Source organism: Lissotriton helveticus, chromosome 3_1 (assembly GCF_964261635.1).
Source record: "Lissotriton helveticus chromosome 3_1, aLisHel1.1, whole genome shotgun sequence".
In the NCBI taxonomy this organism is placed as follows: Eukaryota; Metazoa; Chordata; class Amphibia; order Caudata; family Salamandridae; genus Lissotriton; species Lissotriton helveticus.
In genome coordinates, this window is record NC_136061.1 from 1844261006 (window position 1) to 1844281885 (window position 20880).

The 20880-nt window shown below is 42.7% G+C and overlaps 1 protein-coding gene across 1 annotated transcript in view; it reads right to left on the reverse strand.

Moving 5' to 3' along the window:
* LOC144823889 (mucin-5B-like) overlaps positions 1-20880 on the reverse strand; it is a 1747676-nt gene that overhangs the window by 127100 nt on the left and 1599696 nt on the right. Inside the window, exons 30-31 of the mRNA XM_078682783.1 lie at positions 15178-15282; positions 6707-6811 (exon numbers count right to left, since the gene is read on the reverse strand). Coding sequence (XP_078538909.1) covers positions 6707-6811; positions 15178-15282 — 210 coding nt within the window. The remainder of the gene's footprint in view (positions 1-6706; positions 6812-15177; positions 15283-20880) is intronic.

The window sequence follows — 20880 nt, forward strand, 5'->3', positions numbered from 1 at the left end:
AGAGTTAATGCAGGTTCTACTCGGCAATTTAGGATTAAACGGGGGACGAGGCAGGGGTGCCCATGCTCCCCACTCCTTTTTGCAATGTATATGGACCCATTAATTCGCAGGATAGAGATGTGCGACAGAATTACACCCTTGTCCACTCATTTGGGAGAATGCAAGATTCTTGCATATGCCGATGATGTGGCAGTAATTACATCAAATCCCACGGAGGCTATCGGGCAGATGGAGATCGAGGCCCGGAGGTTCGGACGTATCTCTGGATACACTCTAAATACATCTAAGACGCAAATAATTAAAAATTCTCATACATATTGTAACGATATCCGAGTTGTTCTAGCAGGGGTGTACCTTGGAGTGAATATCACTGCTGATCTTGATATTTTAGTGGAAAAAAACATTGCCCCAATAATCACTAAAGTAAGGAAGGAACTAGATAGACTTGATAATTTACACCTCTCAATTGTTGGTCTAACAAATATTGTTAAGATGTTGGTTCTCCCAAAAATTTTGTATATATTTAGAGCTGTTCCACTAACTTTTGAAAACAAGTGGTTTAAGATCTGTGAACATATGATTAACCGGTTCATCTGGGCTAAGGGGAAAACAAGGAGAGCGCTCAGGTATATGGCACTTCCACGAGAAAAGGGAGGATGGGCGCTACGGGATATAAAGCTATATTACTGGGCATCAGCATTACAATATATGGTGGGTTTGTTGGGAGGTGCAGAGGCAGAAGGGCAGGATGAATTTGGTACATTAGCTATCTATGGATTAGCTATGGGGCCGGAGGCAGAAAATTTACTTTTCAAATACACAGACGCAAGCTATTTCAAAAGGACAAGATTTAAGACTATCCTAGCAGCTTACAACATCTGGAAAGCATTCGCCAAGAGGTTTGGTATAGGGAAGTACAACACTTATACAAGAATCGATGGTAACCCTACTCTTCCTAGTGAGGTTTTCTCTGACGCAGTCTTTAAAGAGTGGGGGAGGAAAGGAATTCGGAAACTGGGCAATATTCTAAACCCACAAGGTATGATGCAATTTTCAGAGCTACAGGCAAGTTATGGCTTAGAGACTACATACTTCTTTAAATATCTCCAAGTGAGAAGTTTTATTAATAAAAAAAAGGGTGGTACTGCGGGATTTGCGAAGAACTCAATAATGGAGGTTATACAAGCTGGCATAAATTGTACGATTAAGAGGTTTTATTCAGAACTGTTAAACATGAAGAAGGATGACTTGGAGAAATGGGTGGATAAATGGGCAACTGGCTTAGATATAGGCCGAGACCAGTTTTCTTTATCATTAGATATGGGTAAGAAACTACTGTGCACAGCCTCATTACAATCTCAACATTATAAAACTTTGTACCATTTGTACTATACACCAGCCAAACTTGCCCAATGGGGAGCGACATCAGGTACCAGATGTTTTAGATGTGATAATTCAAAGGCTGATTTAGAACATATTTTTGCATTATGTCCTCGCTTGGAGACAACAAAAAACGATATGGAGAATTTCTTAAATAACGCATTAGGATTGGAAATTGTATTAACCTCATCAATAATACTACTAGGAGTTGAAGCAGAGGGGCGGACACGGGGCGGAAGCTTTATATTTTTGGCAATGGCAGTTTTGAGATTATGTATAGCCTCGGCATGGCTTGATCCCCTCCCCCCGACGTATCATCAGTGGTTAGCTAAATTACTGTCAATTTATAAGTTAGAAATTGCTATATATGCTAGGAAGGGGAAGAAGGGAAGAATGTTGGGCGTACAAATCTGGGATCCGATTACACGATGGAAAGAAGGGAATGTTAGTCAATAGATACCTTGCTGCTTTGTTGCTCTTCTTTTCTTTTCTTCTTTTACATACTTTTTTCTCTCTTCTCTCTCCCTTCTCGGTTTTCTTTCATCACTGTTTTCTTTGTGCCTCTGCACTTAATTATAGCTTGATGATTATGTTTTTTGGTTAGTAGGATTGAATTTAAGATTATAATTTCAAGAAGATGCCTTTCCGTATGAAATAATTACTACTATATATGAATTATGTATAATTTTACTGTCTTTGTGCTCTGTACATTATATAAAAAAAGGGGGAAAACTCAATAAAAAGTGTTAAAAAAAAAAAGGTTCGACGTAGGTAAGCATTTGTAGATGGCAAAGTATTGCGATACTTCAGACTAACAGTGCTAGCACTTAGGGCAGTGCCTTTAGAAACCACAATGTTTTTAACACAGGCACTACTTCCCAGTCCCAGCGTCTCAATGAACAAGTTGCAGGCACTCCCTTTTGAAGGAATTAGGGTAATGGCAACCCCTCACAGGCAATATTGCCGGTGCGATCCTCGGACTGGGAGAAACCCTCTGGCACTCTGACCCAATTGACTAGGTGCAATTGATCCCTCTGGATCAGTGCGAGACAACAGAACACTCAGCAAAAGGCCTGGGCTCTGCAGTGCGGCTTGTGTCATGAAGCAGGCATGTGATGGGGAAACAGCAGCGCTTGAGCGCCCATATAAATGCAAGGGAAATGAAATGTGCACACTTCTAGGAACTGATTTGTTCATGCCAGCCCCATAAATCTTAACTGCCAATTGCCATACTGGCATGTGCATTTTTAAAGAGGTATGTAACGGACCTTGCGGTGCCACACTGAGCTAGGGAAAGCTAGTCGTAAATTAGGAAATGAATCATGCATGGAATGCTGCTGGAAAGTATGAAAGTAGGCAAAGGGACAATGGCAGTGCAAGCAAAGCACGTGCACGATGTGTCCCGCTGTCCCGTGATAGCAGCTGCCACAGCCATGTGTTGCTGTTCATTCTAAATAGAAATAAAAAAGTTCCAAAAACAAGAAATTCAATATCAAAAGTGGAAGCAGACAAATCCTGCGGTGATACTCCATGGGAGTTAACTTTTGAGAAAAAGGTGGGACATGCACTAACCAGTAGCCATTTAGAGGCTACGATTTTAGTATGACAAAGACAAAAGACAATCCAAAGCAATGGGAGGAGTCAAATCCCACAAAGTACATACAACAGATCATCCTGCGGTGCAAGGGCTGTAGGCTCGACCTAAAGAAGCCGAAAAATACACCTAGTACATGCAGCTAAAGGATCTGCCAAAGGAGCACAAATGGTTGAGGGGCTGCCTTGGGAGACATGGGGCTGAGGGTGGAGGGTAACTGACTGAGGACGAAAGAGGGCTTGCACGAAGAGAATCACGCATAGAAATAAAATTCCAATCACCTGAAGATAGATGACAAAGAGATGTTGCTGGAATACATAATAGGCAGTTACTGAGAACGAGCCATTCATCATATAACCTATTGTAAATCTAATCAAGAGAGACAATATGGTCTGCCCGTTGTGCTGCCTTCCTTTAACATACTAATTTACAACATACTTTAACTTTAACATACGTCAGCTGGCTCTAATTACAGTACCGGCTAAGGAGCAGTTCAGATTATAACAGTAACTTAAGGAGCATTTAAACCACAATTAAAGCCTTTAATGTGAAGTGAGTAATTTTTTTTCACTCCACTATTCCTCGAACAAAAGTGAGTGAAGCTGGCAACAACACCGTTTTGTGTAGTGGGTCTTTTGGAACTCTCACCTGTGCGTACCTACACACAGTGTGCGGCATAAATTGCCTGGCAGTCTCGGCCATGACTGCACCTGCCTCTCACCAATACGCCAGCTCTCTGGAGGTCAGAGTGTAATGTGTGTCAATGAGTGGACACTTCAGCAAATAGGTAACCCTCACCCACCCACACAACTGTAAGTTTCCCAATCACAGGTACATAAAGTGCATGAGGGGGCACACATTCCAATACAAGTTTTATTCTACCCAAAGTTATTGGAGGTTCTACTCCCAGGAACACATAACAAACATTACAAACTAAACGTTGGTAAGGCAGTTTTAATAAAAAGTGGCTAGGAAAGCTGGCAATTTGAATCAGGGCCGGCTCCAGAGCAGCGCGACCCGTGCCACCACGCCGCATGCTGACTCTTCGGGGGGTGGGGGGCTGTGTTTAGAAGTATTTTATGGCTTTAAAAGCACCTGCTGCTGCATTGCTGGCCTCACAATTTTCATATACAAATATAAATGTCAAGATAACATGGAGATTATTTTTCTTCCTGGAGAGAGAAGGAGTTTTGTCAAGTGCAAGTTTTAACTCTTTTTATGGTAGCACAGAGAGTTAAAGTGCCTGCTGCAAAGAATGTGTACCATGCAGATCACAAAATGCATATAGTTTAAATAGATCAGTGCTTTTGTCAGAGAGATCCTTTTCTTACTAGCAGTCTAGATGTTAAAATCCTAACATGGAACGGTGAACTAATAACTGTCTTCAAACTGTAAGGTAAAGATTGGAGCATTATGATGTTTTCCACCGTCTTGTTTAAAATTGTTAGTTTGTGCTTCAGCAGACTAAGCTCCCTTAAACTATACTGTCTACCAGTATGGATGACATGTGAGTCACCTTGTAGGCTACTAGCTTACGTAACATTTACTAAACACTAAATAACACACATATGATTGATTGTCTCTGTGCAATGTGAGTGTAATGTAAAGTGCTTTGACACCCTACACTGGTATAGGTGACACTGTAAAACTAATTAAATACATCTGAGAGAGAGTGGTTATGGAGACTTGAGGGGTCACTGTTATAGGGTGGTAGAGAGGGAGTGTGTGGGGGGCACCCGTGGACTCTTTGGGTTTGATTAATTGCGTTCTTTGGATCTCGATGTCGGCGCCTGCAGCAAAGGAGGCCCCCAGCTAAGTGTGCAATGTGTTACTGGCTAGAATCATACTGGTCACACAGTAAAGGGACTGATTTGCATATAGCTGGGTCTTAACTGAGGGCGAAGTGAGCTAAAGAACGATGATGAATTCAACCCAGGTCTGTGACTGGAGGTGAGTGTCTGAAAAATTTCAAGGCACCGTACACCATCTCCTTGTGTTGCTTTGGTAGCCCTAAGTTGGTAGGGTATGCCCAGATGTGGGTCCCTTGCTCACTTTGCCTCTGGATTCAAGTAATCCTGGTTGACGAAGGGTGTTACCCAGAAATCTGTGCCAGGATGCTTGTTTCCTGTTCAGCAAAGACCTGGCTTGGAAGTTCGGGCTGGGCTGTTCCTATGAGGCACAGGGTCAAGACTGATTTGCATATAGCTGGGTCTGAACTGAGGTGGCGAAGTGAGCTGAAGAACGATGATGGATTTAACCCAGATCTGTGACTGGGGGTGAGTGTTTGAAAAGTTTCAGCGCTCCGTCCATCATCTCCTTGTGTTTGCTTTGTTAGCCCTAAGTTGGCAGGGTGTGCCCAGACGTGGGTCCCCTGCTCATTGTGCCACTGGATTCAAGGTAGCCTGGCTGATGAGTGTTACCCAGAAACCTGTCCGAGGATGCTTGTTTCCAGTTCAGGGAAGACCTGCCTTGGCAGTTCGGGCTGGACTGTTCCTATGAGGCACAGGGTCAAGACTAATTTGCATGTAGCTGGGTCTGATCTGAGGTGGCGAAGTGAGTTAAAGAACGATGATGGATTCAACCCAGATCTGTGACTGGGGCTGAGTGTCTGAAAAGTTTCTGCACTCCGTCTATCATCTCCTTGTGTTCACACAGTAAAGGGCAACATGTACTTTCAGCACTGCAACAAAACATCCTGTACGAGAGGAGCGGATATGCTCATTATGTCTGTTGGTCTCACTTTTATGAGGAATGGTGGAAACAGAGCGAGGTCCTGCCTGACCAGGGCTGGTTCTCCTGACAACAGAAATTGCCAATATCCTCAGTGCTGCCATTGACTAACTTTTGAAGAGATTTTATTTTTGCAATGTTGTCAAGTAAAGGTCTGTATGACGACGCAAAGATGCACAGTTTACTGCCATGACAATGACATAATACGTTTGCCAAATAATAATAATTTTTAGAAATGTGTTTTTTAAGGTCATAATAACAGAATAACGCTTTTTTTATTAATTTATTAAATGAGGAGTGGCCCCTACCCTTTCTCCATTATTTACGAATGTGAGATACTGTTGGTCTTGGTTTTAACTATGCATTATGATCACCAGGTAACCTCTTACTCTAATGCATACTAACGTAATAAGACATTTTGAATAATAGAAAAGTTGCTTCTCAAGGTTCAAACAACAACTGCAGACATTCATTAGAAAATTTCGCACACTCATAAACTATACATTCATTTCCCATTTGACAGCTACAAGTTGTCTACATGAAACCTTTAATCGAGTTATCGGAGTGGCAGCTTTAGTGTTGAACTATGGAATGGAGGGAGGGGATTCATGGGTGGTAAAATATGGGATAATCCACAGTTTTTTTCAGTGTGGCATCATGCTTATGGTCACACGATCCCCGCTGGTCACGCATGGTATAGGACCTCTGTGGAGCAGCTCACATTAGGTTGACCAAGATAAATGCTGTGGCCTGGTGTACACCTGATCTGCTATTATCCAATGAACCTTTTTTATCAACTTCTGAAGAATGTAAAGTGAGGTTAGACATTCCGGAATGTAATAGTGTGGCCTTCTGGTTACATAGAGTTACAAAGACAACCATTGAGTGATTTAAGCAAGCCTCACAGCAGGCTTAGGATAATGAAGGAAAGGTCATGAGTGATCTGAATATTGATTATGCAGTTTGGCTGAGAAGCTACCTGAGGTCTTCTATTTTACTTACTTTTCACAGCAGCTGATGACCCAGATGTTTCGGCCTGGGTGGAAGTAGTAGCTGATGTCACCATGGTTGTCTTTAAATAAATGGCAGGGCTAACAAACGTAGTAACTATAAAATAAAGTGAAAATTAAATAAATCATAGACACTGCAGTCCCTTTTACACTACATATTTTGATGTTGTAACTCGTTACCATATCAATTGCTACTATGCACTCATAAATGGTTATAATCCGTGCACTATGGGCCTCTCCTAAAATGTACCATTGTTTGTTTCTACCTACCAAGCCAGACAAAGAAAAAATATTTTATTTTGCCAGAGCACCATTGAAAGAAGTAACTGTTTTGACATACATACATGAGTAAATAAGTAGTTGACGTGTTGGCTCATGCTTATTTGGTCTGTCACTGTTACTATTCCCTAAAGGCCCTCTTCTTTTGTACACTTTTGTTGTCCTTCCAGACTAAACACACACATTATCAGGTTTCAATCTTTCTATGGTTCTGATCTATGAACACTGATTAGGACTGCTCCAGTGGCAATGCAATATTTGTTGTACCTGATAAAATCTAATACCCATGGGTTTGGTATGTGTCATTTACAATAAATAATTGTAACTACTAGATACACGATTAAATAAGGGGTACAACTTGCAGGTTATTGTGCTTTCCTCACTAAAATCTGCATTCAATAGTATTTTCCACCATTAAATGTGACGTATACCCCTGGACAAAAAAACAGCAGTTTTGTGAATTCTATTGTACCCGGTATTTAACAGATGTGGTAAACGGTGCACGACCCCTAACTCTGATTCCTACACAGATATGTGCTTAGTTTGTGAAATTTCCTGGCTCAGTTGTAATCTGACTGTAGTAATTACTAGTGGCTGAGATTAGTTCAAGTAATCCATCCATCCCTTTTTTGTATACTTCAGCTTTAGTCAGGGCCTACGTTGTCACAGTACACATTTTTTAGAATGTTAATGCAGCTAGACAATTTAGCCACCTAAGAAGAGTATTGTTAGACCTGTCATCCTTAGGGTGGTCCTACCCCAGACATTTCTGCCTGCTTACCTCAACTTTCTGCAGACTGATTTTGTTGGCCTCTGGACGGTGAGCACTTTACCATTTTGGTCCCAATTACTATGAGGCTCCGAAGGCCTCTGAGGTTAGAGGCTACCGAGCCTCATTGTGGTTTCAGTTTTGACCGCTGTATTACGATGCAGGCAGTTGAAAGTGAAACTGGCTGGTCATTCCGTCTGGATTCAGACGGGTTCAAGGAGTCCATTGGCCAGTCCGAGCCTATAGACGGCATTTCTGAGGTAGTGTTTACGATGATGGTTTTCAACAGGCGTTCCATGCCGGGGGTTTCCAACATGGAAAACCTGCTGGAAAATGACTTTGGGGCCCCTTGCATGGACCCCTTCACCCTGCGACCTCTGGTTTGGGGCCAAGGCGGAACCAGAGCTGCCCCCCCAGGAATCCCTGCACCGTGTGGCAGGCACCATGAGGTGCCGGCCACACGCCTCAGGGATTCATACAAACTCCCATTTCTCTATGGGAGCTTGTTCTGTGGCCAGTTTACAGCCGTAGCACAAGCTCCCATAGGGAAATGGGAGATTGTGACTGCAACATATGCGGTCACATTGTAATTAGGTATTTGGAACTGCAGATCAATGGTCGGGCGGTTCCCATACCAATATGATGCCGGGCGGACTCATTGTTATAAGGCCCTTAATCTTTAAAGAATCATATCTCAGCTTCTACTAATGGTATTTTTGTCACTTTGCTCTTCCTTTACCCTAACTCCAGGGGTCGGCGTTACAAAGACACAACCACCATTTTGGGAGCAGGAAGCAGGTTAATGGGCTAGTTGTTCGCCCAACCTGTCTACTTAACAGGAAGCTGGCGCGAAGCAGGCACTCCGCTGGCGCGTCGAAGGCGCTCCTAAGGCAAGCCCATCTGCGCCCATCCACGCACAGCCCATGCACAGAGACAGCCCCCCTGTGCGTTTGGACACAAAGGTTCCCAGGCCATATGTTTACTGTAACAGTACATTACACAGCCTAAATCTCATCAAGCATAACCCACAGTGCATTTGTATTTTACCTGCCCGGCAACCTCCGAACGATAAAAAAAATATGCCCTGGATGCAGGACAATCCTACCGATGTTTACTGCTCAACAGGAGAAACTTACACAGTATATACCTAAAGGTAGGAAAGGATGTGTGGGGGGGGGAAAGACTTTAAGTGTGTATTACTGAATGCAAGATCCTTAGTTAAAGACAGTTTGACTGTGCGTCTCTAATTGAGGAAGAAGTAATCAATATTGCCTTCATTACTGAGTCATGGATGGACGAAGCCTCCGGTCCAGATTTGGTGAAAGCCACGCCCCTGGGTTACCTTTGCTATACACTAAATAGGCCAGCTAGGAAAGGTAGTGGCTTAGCAGTAATATATCAAAACTCCTTAAATGTAACTGTTAAATGTTCATCCAATATGGAATGCGAAGCACTAGATTTTTGTTTCTACCTCTCGCATCACTACACTTTTAAAGGTACTCTTATTTATAGACTTCCTGGTCCCAGAAACCGGTTTATAATACAAGCTGTCAGCTGGTTGGAAAACGAGCTAATTGCATGCTCCTATACTATATTAGGGGATTTCAACTTCCATTTAGAAGCTGAAAATGATCCAGATACGTTAAAACTACTAGACCTAATGAGTACCATTGACTTAAAACAATCGTTCATTGGTGCCACACATAAGGCAGGGCACACACTTAATGGAATATTTTCCAATATTGGGCAGCTAGTATTCACTAACACTCTCCCGGTGGTCTTGTCGGATCACAGGGCAGTGCTTTTGAGTTGACGCCTCCTGACCGAGGTACAAAGAAACCGGTAAAAAACAGACGGTCGGTAGAGCATGTAATAGGGTGAAAGCCAATGAATTACATGACCAGCTGACCTCTACCTCTCCTACTCTTCCGGTAGATTTAGGTGAGGCCATATCTGTCTATACAAACTGGCTGGAAGCAGCAAGTAATAAGTAAGCGCCTAAGAAAACCCTCCATCATAACAGGGAACGACGTACGTCACCTTGGTATACCCAAGACCTTAGAGAAAAAAACTGATCTGTAAGCACCTGGAAAGAATCTGGAGGAGGGAGTACAATGATAATGAAAAAACAAATACAAACAAAGCCTAGCACAGTATAAGCAGCTATTTCATAAAACTAAACAAGAGTTCTTTGCAAATAAAATAAATTCGGGAAAAAACTCAACCAAAGAACTATTCAAAACAGTTACGGTGCTAGCACACACAGCCTCCACTTCCATCACAGTGAGTTAAGAATTGTGTGATAAGATAGCAAATTCTTTTTTCAATAAGGTTGATGACATTTTCTCTATATTCATAGGATCTACAAAGAAGACATCTCTTGTAGACATGGCAGACCCGAAGGTTGGAAAAAAGTACAGTGCTTCAGTTCGATAACTTTACACCAGTCATAGCTTCAGACACACTTCTGGTGAAAACAAAATCAGGGTCACCAATGGATCTGTGCCCTCCCTCTATACTAAAACTAGCACCTGAACCAGTCACAATAACTTTGACGGCCATCATAAATGCTATGTTTTTAGACGGCTACTTCCTTAAAGCCTGGAAATCAGTGTTGATACTTCCTCTGCTGAAGAAAACTAATCTGGATCCAAACGATTCTAACAATTTTAGACCCATAGCTATGCTTCCACTCCCTGCTAAAATCTCAGAAAAAAATAATGAACACCCAACTCAGTCGGATTTTGGAAGAGGAACAGGTGCTGGACCCTACCCTGTATGGTTTTTAGGGGGGACACAGCACCAAGTCTGCTCTCCTTAAATCCACTGAAGAAATCAGGACTACTCTGGATCAGGAAAGAAAAGCTGCCATGGTTATGCTGAACCTCTCTGCGGCCTTTGATACTGTCCATCATGTCTTACTAATGGACCAACTGTATGAGATTGGAGTAAAGGGTGTGGCCTGGAAACTAATCAAAACATTCTTAGCCAACAGATTATAGACAGTCACACTTGGAGGTATTAGTGCCAAATCTTTCTCCCTTCCTTGCGGAGTCCCTTAGGGGTCATCTATAAGTCCAACTCTTTTAATATATATGTGTCGTAGCTAGCCCCCCTTAAAGGGCGTGGCTACGGGGCTTATGTGGATGGTCGCGTGAGCTGAGAGCTCTGCGCCAACCCCGGCATTTATCCTGTTTGGGGGGGGCAATTATGCCACTAGAAATATATCTGGTGGCGTGCCAAACTGCCCAGGAGATGCTAGCGCCACTTATAGGTGGAAGCGACACCATCGCCGAGGATCGGGGACTGAAACGGAGCAGGACCCCGATCGCTCAAGATGGCGCCGGATACGGGCGCAGTGAGCTGATCTGCGGCGGAGCGTGTCTGATGTCCAGCGAGATGGCGGATCGGGAGATCGGACCGCTGCTGCCAACTGACTAGCAGAAGTGGCGAAGTAAGCTAAAGAACGATGTTGGATTCAACCCAGATCGGTGACTGGGGGTGAGTGTCTGAAACGTTTCAGCGCTCCGTCCATCATCTCTTTCTGTTTGCTTTGTTAGCCCTAAGTTGGTAGGGTATGCTCAGAAGTGGGTCCATTGCTCACTTTGCCAGTGGATTTAAGCTAGCCTGGCTGATGAAGGGTGTTACCCAGAAACCTGTCCCAGGATGCTTGTTTCCGGTTCAGGGAAGACCTAGCTTGGTAGTTCGGGCTGCACTGTTCCCATGAGGCACAGGTCAAGAATGATTTGCATATAGCTGGGTCTGAACTGAGGTGGTGAAGTGAGCTAAAGAATGATGATGGATTCAACCCAGATCTGTGACTGGGGATGAGTGTAAAAAGTCCATAATCTCCTTGTGGTCACACAGTAACGGGCAACATGTATTTTCAGCACTGAAAACAAAACATCCTGTACGAGAGCAGCGGAGATGCTCATTATGTCTGTTGGTCTCACTTTCATGAGGAATGGTGGAAACAGAGCAAGGTCCTGCCTGACCAGGACCAGTTCTCCTGACAACCGAAAATGCCAATATCCTCAGTGCTGCCATTAACTAACTTTTGTGGAGATTTAATTTGTTTCAGTGTAGTCAAGGAAGGGTCTGTATGGCAGCGCGAAGATGCACAGTTTAATTAGTGTCTTTCACACTGTGTATCTTCCACAGCCTCTGATGTGTACTGCCATGACAATGACATAACACGTTTACAAAATAATAATAATGTTTAGAAATTTGTTTTTTAAGGTTTAGTGATAATAATGCTTTTATTTCTAGTGGAGTGGGAATACCTCTTTGCGGTGCTGGCTCGTATGGGCTTCGGACCGAACTTTATAGCATGGGTAAGACTACTCTACACGAAACCGGTAGCGCAGGTGGTGGCGAACAGCCACATCTCGCGGACATTCCCGCTGGGGCGGGGTACTAGACAGGGGTGCCCTCTGTCGCCCTTACTCTTTGCCTTAGTGCTAGAACCCCTAGCTGTCCTGATTAGAACAACGCCATTGCTCAGGGGAATCTCATGGGAGGATGGATGGGAGGATAGAATCTCCCTGTATGCGGACGATATGCTCATTTACATGGTTGACCCGGAGAACGGGATCCCGGCCTTATTAAATCTCTGTAACACGCATGGGATATCGTCAGGCTATACCCTGAACTGGTCCAAGTCAGTAATATATGTACTGCGGGGTCCGGAGCCGGTGTTGCAGGAGGGCTGCCCCCTGGCGTTGACGGCAAACTCCTTTAAATACCTGGGAATTGTCATTACAAAGACTGACACGGAATTTTTTGATAAAAACTTAAAGCCACCTATGGAATGCCTGCGCGCAGACGTTAAACACTGGGCGACCCTACCACTGACACTCCTCGGACGAGCGGCGCTATATAAAATTATGGCGCTCCCCCGGTTTCTCTATGTCCTGGAAAACACCCGCTATCTTGTCACACCGAGATACTTCAAACAGGTGGCAGCGCTGATCTCCAACCTACTCTGGAATAATGGCCCGGCGCGTATAGCGTACGACAAGTTGGTAAAAAGTTGGTAGGAGGGGGAATTGCTCTACCTAACATTCAACTATATTACTGGGCAGCCCAGCTTAAAATAATTAACCAGTGGATCCACGCCCCGCCAAATGATCCAGCATACACTGCGGACTGGTCACAACTGGGGGCAGAGGGCATGCTTTCTGTATTGTATAACAAACAACGTGTCAAAAAACTGTTGGGACCGACGCAACACACGGTGGCCCTATGGCATATCGCGCAAACACGGTTGGGGTGGAAGGGGCAAATCACCAAACTAACACCGCTATGGGACACAAAATCACTAGGAAACCTCAGATTCTGTAAAGGCTTTACACAATGGGACCACATTGGAATTTCCACAGTGGGGGACCTATGGGATAAGGGAACGGTGATCACATTCCCACAGCTTCAGCAACAATATGGCCTGAGCCCCGCAGAGACGTTTAGATATGTGCAGATACGTCACGCACTGCTGCAGGCGATCCCGGCGGGCACTGAGCTACCAGAGTCCTCCCCATTAGAGGATAGGCTGCTTACTGAATTTATGCAACAAAGCGCAACCTCCCTCACGTATAAAAAACTAGTCAACAACCTAGAAGATCCCACATTGAAACTAAAAGAGAAATAGGTCGGGGAAGTGGGTGAGGTGGATGAGGCAGAATGGAATGAAGCACTAGCCTCCCCGAGAGAAGTTGGCATTTCGGCTAAATTCAGATTAGTACAACTCAAAATACTCCACCGCATCTACTACACGAGGACGCTACTTCATAAAATACATAGAGCGCCCCACCCTTTTTGCCTTAGGGGGTGCGGGGAGGAGGGGTCTCTGTTCCATACGCTCTGGGACTGCCCACTGATACAAGAATTTTGGAACAGGTCATGCGCACAGTCTCACAAGCGCTTACAATTTCTGTTCTACCGGAACCTCGCAAATGCTTGTTGAACATATGGGATCCCAACGATCTGAATAGATATGGGCTGATTTGGGCTACGCTGGCCATTACAGTAGCTAAACGGGACATTGCGCAGAAGTGGGGTGCGCCAGAACTGCCTACAGCGCACAGATGGGCTAACAACATGGACATGCTGATGGTCACAGAAAGGGAGGTCTATGTGCTCAGAGCCTGCCCCCGCAAGTGGAACAAGGTTTGGGCAGCATGGAATGTTTATAGGGGGAGATCTGTGAACCCCTTCCGGAAGGTGACGATCTAGACTCAGAAGAGGACGACGAGTAGATAACTGGGTGGTGGCTTGCAGAATTTCCAGGATCAGAAGGGGTATTGCTCTGCATTAGCTATGTTGAATGGCGAGACAAGGGATTGCTGGGGTGGCGGGTTATTCAATGTACAGACGTGAAGATGAGCGAATTGTGATGACTTATGTTTCAGTTCTAAGTTCTAATGTTCTGAAGGTTAATGAGATGTGCAGTACACATCGGAAAGCATTTATAGACTGCGTTCAACAAAGCCTTCGGCGCAAATAGTTATGACCCTGGACGTTTTGGGATACCCCAAACTAAAAGTATGTAAGAAACATGTGACAGATATCCTACCCAGCAGGCGAACGAATACATGTATGCAGAATTACGATTCGACTATGTTACTGTATGTACATTTTGAGCATTCGCTTAAATAAAGATTGCTAAAAAAAATAATGCTTTTATTTAATTGATTAAATGAGAAGTGGCCCCTACTCTTTCTTCATTGTTTAGAAATGTGAGCTACTGTCGGTCTTGGTTTTAACTATGCAGTAAAGTGATCAGTAATAATTACACTGTTTAATCACCATGTAAACCTCCTACCCTAATACATCCTAATGCAATAATACATTTTGAATAATGGAAAAGTTGATTCTCAAGGTTCGAGCAACAATTGCAGACACGCATTAAAAAATTACGCACACTTATAGTGTATACATTCATTTCCCATTTGACAGCCACAAATTGTCTACATGGAACCTTTAATGGAGTTATCGGGGTGGCAGCTTTAGTGTTGAACTTTGGAATGGAGGGAGAGGATTCTGGGGTGTTAAAATATGGGTTAATCCACAGTTTTTTTCAGTGTGGCACGATCCCCGCTGGGCACGCATGGTATAGGGCTTCTTTGGAGCAGCTCACATTAGGTTGACCCAGATAAATGTTGTGACCTGGTTTACACATGACCTGCTATTATCCAATGAGCCTTTTTATAAAGTTCTGAAGAATGGAAAGTGAGGTTAGACATTCTGGAATGTAATAGTGTGGCCTTCTGGTTACATAGGGTTACAAAGACAACCATTGAGTGATTTAAGTAAGCCTCACAGCAGGCTTAGGATAATGAAGGAAAGGTCGTGAGTGATCTGAATATTAATTATGCAGTTTGACTGAGAAGCTACCTGAGGTCTTCTATTTTACTTACTTTGCACACCAGCTGATGACCCAGATGTTTCGGCCTGGGTGGAAGTAGTAGCTGATGTCATCATGGTTATCTTTAAAGAACTGGCAGGCCTAACAAACGTAGTAACTATAAAATAAAGGGAAAAATAAATAAATCATAGACACTGCAGTCCCTTTTACACAATATATTTTGATACTGTCTCTCGTTACCTTATCAATTGCTACTATGCACTAATAAATGGTTATAATCTGTGCCCTATAGGCCTCTGCTAATATGTCCCTTGATTTTTCTGCCTCCTATATCAGGCAAAGAAAAGTTATTGTGACAAGGCATATATTTTATTTTGACAGAGCCCCATTGCAAGAAGTAACTGTTTTGACATACATACATAATTAAATAAGTAGTTGACGTGTTGGCTCTTGCTTATTTAGCTTTTACTAGTGTTATCCCCTAAAGACCCTCTTCTTTTGTACACTTTTGTTGTCCTTCCAGACTAAACACACGCAGTATCTGCTCCAGTCCAGGTTTCAGTCCATCTATGATTCTGATCTATGGTCACTGATTAGGACTGCTCCAGAGGCAATGCAATATTTAATGTATCTGATAAAATCTGATACCCCTGGCTTTGGTATGTGTCAGTTACAATAAATAATTCAAACTACTAGTTATGCTATTCAATAAGAGGTACACCATGCAGATTATTGTGCTTCCCTCGCTAATATCTGCATGCACCAGTATTTTCCAGACCTTTTCCACCAGTAAATGTGACGTATACCCCTGGACAAATAAAATGCAGTTGGTGGACTTTATTGTACCCGGTATTTAATAGATGTGGTAAACAGTGCCTGACCCATAACTCTGCACAGAGATTTGCATGGTTTGTGGAATTTTCTGGCTCAGTTGTAGTCCAAGTGTAGTAATTACCAGTGGCTGAGATTAGTTTAAGTAATCCATCCATCACCTTTTTGTATATTTCAGTTTTAGTCGGGGCCTAAGTTGTCACAGTACACTAGTACACACATTTCTTAGAATGTTAATGCAGTTAAACAATTTAGCCACTTTAGAAGAGTTTTGTTAGACCTGCCATCCTGGTTGGTCCTACCCCAAACATTGACTGGTGTGAGATAAACCATAGGTTTCAGGGACGTTATAGTTAAATATTAACATTTAACAAACCTTAGAAATTCACTGAAAAAACTATAGGTTTCAGGGATGTTATAGTTAGTTGGACAATTCACTTGTACAAAACCAGAGAAATTTGAATGCTAGCTAGCTCAGAGGTCACTAGAAACTTTCTCGAAGAAACAAGAAGGGATTAGTTTCTGACAACCACATAAACATGACAACTTTGTTTCCCCAAGAATAAAACGTATCTTCAGAGTCGTGGAAACAATAGATAGATATTTTACTCAGTCAATCGTGCATGTTTCGTTTCATCAGAGGTGCAGAGAAATAGAGGGACGGGCGTTTTCAATAAAAGGATTTATTGAACAGTCTTCTTTCTCAGGCAAGTAAAGTGAACTGCTACATTCGTAATACAAGCTGTAAGGTATATTAGAACATTGGAATGTTGGGAGCTCCATTGAAAACAATGGAGTGCTCTGGGCTTATAATGGCTGGTATAAGCCTGGAGCTCCAACATTCCAATGATTCTTTGTTCACAGCTCTGGCTCTGGCTGTGAACAAAGGCTTCAGGGAGCCTGAGGGGATTCCAATCCCCTCACGCTTCCAAAAGGCTTTGGTTTTTTTTGTTAGAACATTCTGTCCTCTAGTGACAGAATGTTCTAATAGCCTTATAGCCCTTCGTAGATGGGCTATACCGTTATTAAAGTCCCTCTCCCTTGTTAAAGGCCCTCGCCTTCGGCTCGGGGCCTTTAACGCTGGAGAGGGCCTGTAATAGCCGGTATAGCCCTCTACGGCGGGCTATAAGGCTATAATGCATACAGCGAGAAGAGTATTATAAAATATTACTGTAAAAGCATTGTATGGTTTCTAAACCATGGATAAATACATACATACATAACAAAGGCTAAAAGTACTCAACTGGTGCTTCTAAAATATGCCTACCCCAATGTACCTAAGAAGTAAGTGTGGTGTAGTATAGGTTGAGATTTTCTTTGCCCAGAATCTATCCAAGATTTCTCTTAGGGTCTAATCAGCTCCGTACCTTGGTTTTAGAATGAAAGAGGTCTGGTATCTCTGTCTCGGGCCTCGATTTCCCAACACCCCACAAGGTGAGCTTGGAAACACTGGAGTTGGATTCTCAGCGAGAGAAAGGACAGCTTCTCGATCAGTGCGTCAGCTGGAAGGACGGCTTCCTTCGGCACTTGCTGTAGCGAGCTGCGTCGGGCAAGTAGATAGTCGGGCATAGTAACATTATCAAAGAACCCCAAGGGAATGGTAGTACTTTGGAAACTCCATGAATTCTTGGACAAATCAATATTGAAGCAAGGGGATGTCACTGACTGCTTATGCCGATTTTTCCAAGAAATTGTTCTGGCTTTTTGGAACGAGTGGAAGTAGCCATGCCTGTATTTGGACTGCATGGGCTATGTTTAAATGTCGGTATGATTTCTATGCCTATATTAGGGCAATGTGAATTGTACCTATATAAGGGCATGAATTGGAAATTTCGCTCGGATCCTAAAACGCCATACAACACCTAACCTATTCATACAGATACTAACATTTACTCTCTTATACAATCACTGACACAAGCACACACTCATTTATTCAGCCACTCCCACAATTACTCACTCTCACATATAGCCATTCATATACTCCAACACTAACATATACTGCCTTTCACATATGTAGTTACTCGCATATATACCAGTGAGACGTACATTCACTCAACAACACACTAATAAACACACTCACTCACCTATTCAGCTATTGTCGCATGCACTATTGAACACATACACCCAGTAAATTATCCACTCACACATGTAGGCAGAAAGTCACACTCCGCCCACCCACACACACAAACACTGAGGCACCCATACAGATACTCATGCAACCAATAAGTAACCCATATAGACAGTCATGTACCTAATCATCAACCCATGCAGCAGCTTTCACAACAACTGAGAGACAGATACAGACATTCACACAGTTTAGTCACTAACCCATGCATTCAGTAAGACACATTTAATCACTTACTTATACAGTCAGTCACACACCTATTACATCCTCCACCCACACACTTACACACCAACTCATTCTTAAATACACCTTGGCATTAACATATACATAATATATTTAAACTTTAAAGAAACACACATTCAGTGGATGATGTCATCAGTGATGTCGTTTGAGATGTCATCAGTGATGTCATCAGTGATGTCACTGACCATGACATGAGGGATGTAATATGTGATGCCATCAACAGTGCGTTGCAGGGGCACGAGTTATAGTTAGCTCTACTAACTATAACGTTTGAATTTCTCTATCTTTGTACAAGTGAAATGTCAAACTAACTATAACGTCCCTGAAACCTATGTTTTTTTCAGTGAATATGTATATTATATATATATATATATATATATATATATATATATTTTTTTTTTTATTTATTTATTACTCCAACTGTGCGCTATTCCGTTTCAGGAAAAAATAGTCGCCACAAACTCAAAATTGCCCAATGCAGTATTTTATTTGCAAATCTCCGGCAAAATCACTCTACGCGTTTCGAGACTGAAGTCTCTTGGTCACGAGTGTTGATATGCGGAATTTCATTGGTTTACATACACGCGAATCTCTCAAAATATATACGAAACACCCCTCCAATAGGAAAAGGTAAGAGGCCACACGGGGAAACCTTCGGGAGCAATTTATTGGAGAATAACAAAGCATGATGCATTTCGGCATTAGTAGCCTTCCTCAGATGCTGCTGCTACCGCAATATTTCTCCACCTACGGATTATAAGTGTCCTGCATTACCCTCATTGGAAGGTTCCGACCCCAGGTCACATGATCTTTTCACCGAATGTAGTCGAAAAAAGCACTTCATATCCCAGAAAGCATTGCTCCCTGGTGGATGTTGCGTGGAAAAGGGATCACTGTTCAGGAAAAAGGCGCTGCAATTCAAATGGAGTGTCATGGTAAAATGAAGCCCTCAGGCTCCCATGGGTCCCCTTGACGTTCCAGCCTCCAGTATAGGTGTCAGCCGGGCCGTGAGTCAACAATATAATGATTGCAGCTCCTCGTGCAGTCACGAGCTGCACCTGGCAGTAGTCCCTAGCTTCACCAACACTGAAGGGCGGGCAGAAATAATTTGATACCTCGAAGGAAAGAAACGCTGGTGCCAGCAACACTGCAATATATATATCTCGAGGGGAACAGCGTTTACAACGTAACTTTTACAACGAGGTGCCTTTCAACGCAACCATTACTACGCAACTTTTACAACGAATTGCTGTGGGGGGCGCTCTAGGATAGGGAATAGTTTTAATTTACTATCCAACACCTTCCCTACTATCCACGGGGACTGGAGTTGGAATAGTAAATTTAACTATTCACTATCCCTTGCCCCCCAACGCAAGTCGTTGTAATGACTTGCGTTGTAAAACTTGCGTCGTAAAGGCATGCGTTATAATAGCATGCGTTGAAACGACATACATCCATATCTCGAATATAGGATCATCCCAAAACACAGTAGATAATTATCCGGCACTCCAGGGTAGGGTTTTAAAAGACACTCACTTTATTATGTATAGACGAGTTACATCTACGCGTTTCGGAAGTCAAGCTTCCTTGTTCACGATGCCGAGCCACCATTTTTTTCGAATTAAAATACAAAACACAGTGGTAGTGAAAACTAACATAGGACACAATATTCTATCAATAGGACTCTGCCTAACAAAATGGGGCGGCCATATTTAAATGTGTTACTATCAGTATTCACAAATATATAATCAAGCTTACTTTCCATTTGTTCTCAATTATCAAGTTTGAGTTAGAATACATGGAGTTTTATAACCCCCATTAGCAACTATTAATTGGAAATATCAATTCTCCAATTTTGTACATTCATGTTGAAACACAAATTATTTCAAATTTGAAATTGTACATTACAAAATTCTCAAAAGTGCAAGTCCATTTAGCCATAGGAAATTTCAGCTTTTTCAAAGTCTGGCGGCAAGTGCCTATTTCTTTTGGGTACTAGTTCTAACAAATTTAATATATAATTTTTGGTGCGTATATTTTGTTATTAACCATACGTAGTATCTCTTTTTGTACAGAGAAATGCACATATCTAAATACCTACATATACTTGAATTTGTCCTGAGGGAGAAATAGGTCGATGAAAAACGGATAAAGATATGGTATAAGATGAGGAGTTTATTATGAATTTGATTCATTGGATTCGTTGTGAAATTGGCTGTGCAGCTTTATGGGGATTCAAATGTGGTTCCCTTGTGTTCCTACTATATTGCGGCGCAATTGGACGGAGCGTGAAGAAAGCGAGCACGCCTATCAGGTTTAATTTACTGAGTACATTTACTGAGCTAAGCGATGAAAAAATGGTGTGCATCTCACCATCTTGCATTGTTACTGAATGAACTTTCCGTCCAAACCGGAGAGATTGCACCCAAGGAGAAGATGAAAGTTTAAGACGTTTTGAAATTAAGGGACATTAACATCAACATAGAGTGAAAGAGGTTATTTAAACAGGAGTGCCGTTTCAATGTCAAGCACACAGTCAATCATGAAACAAAATTT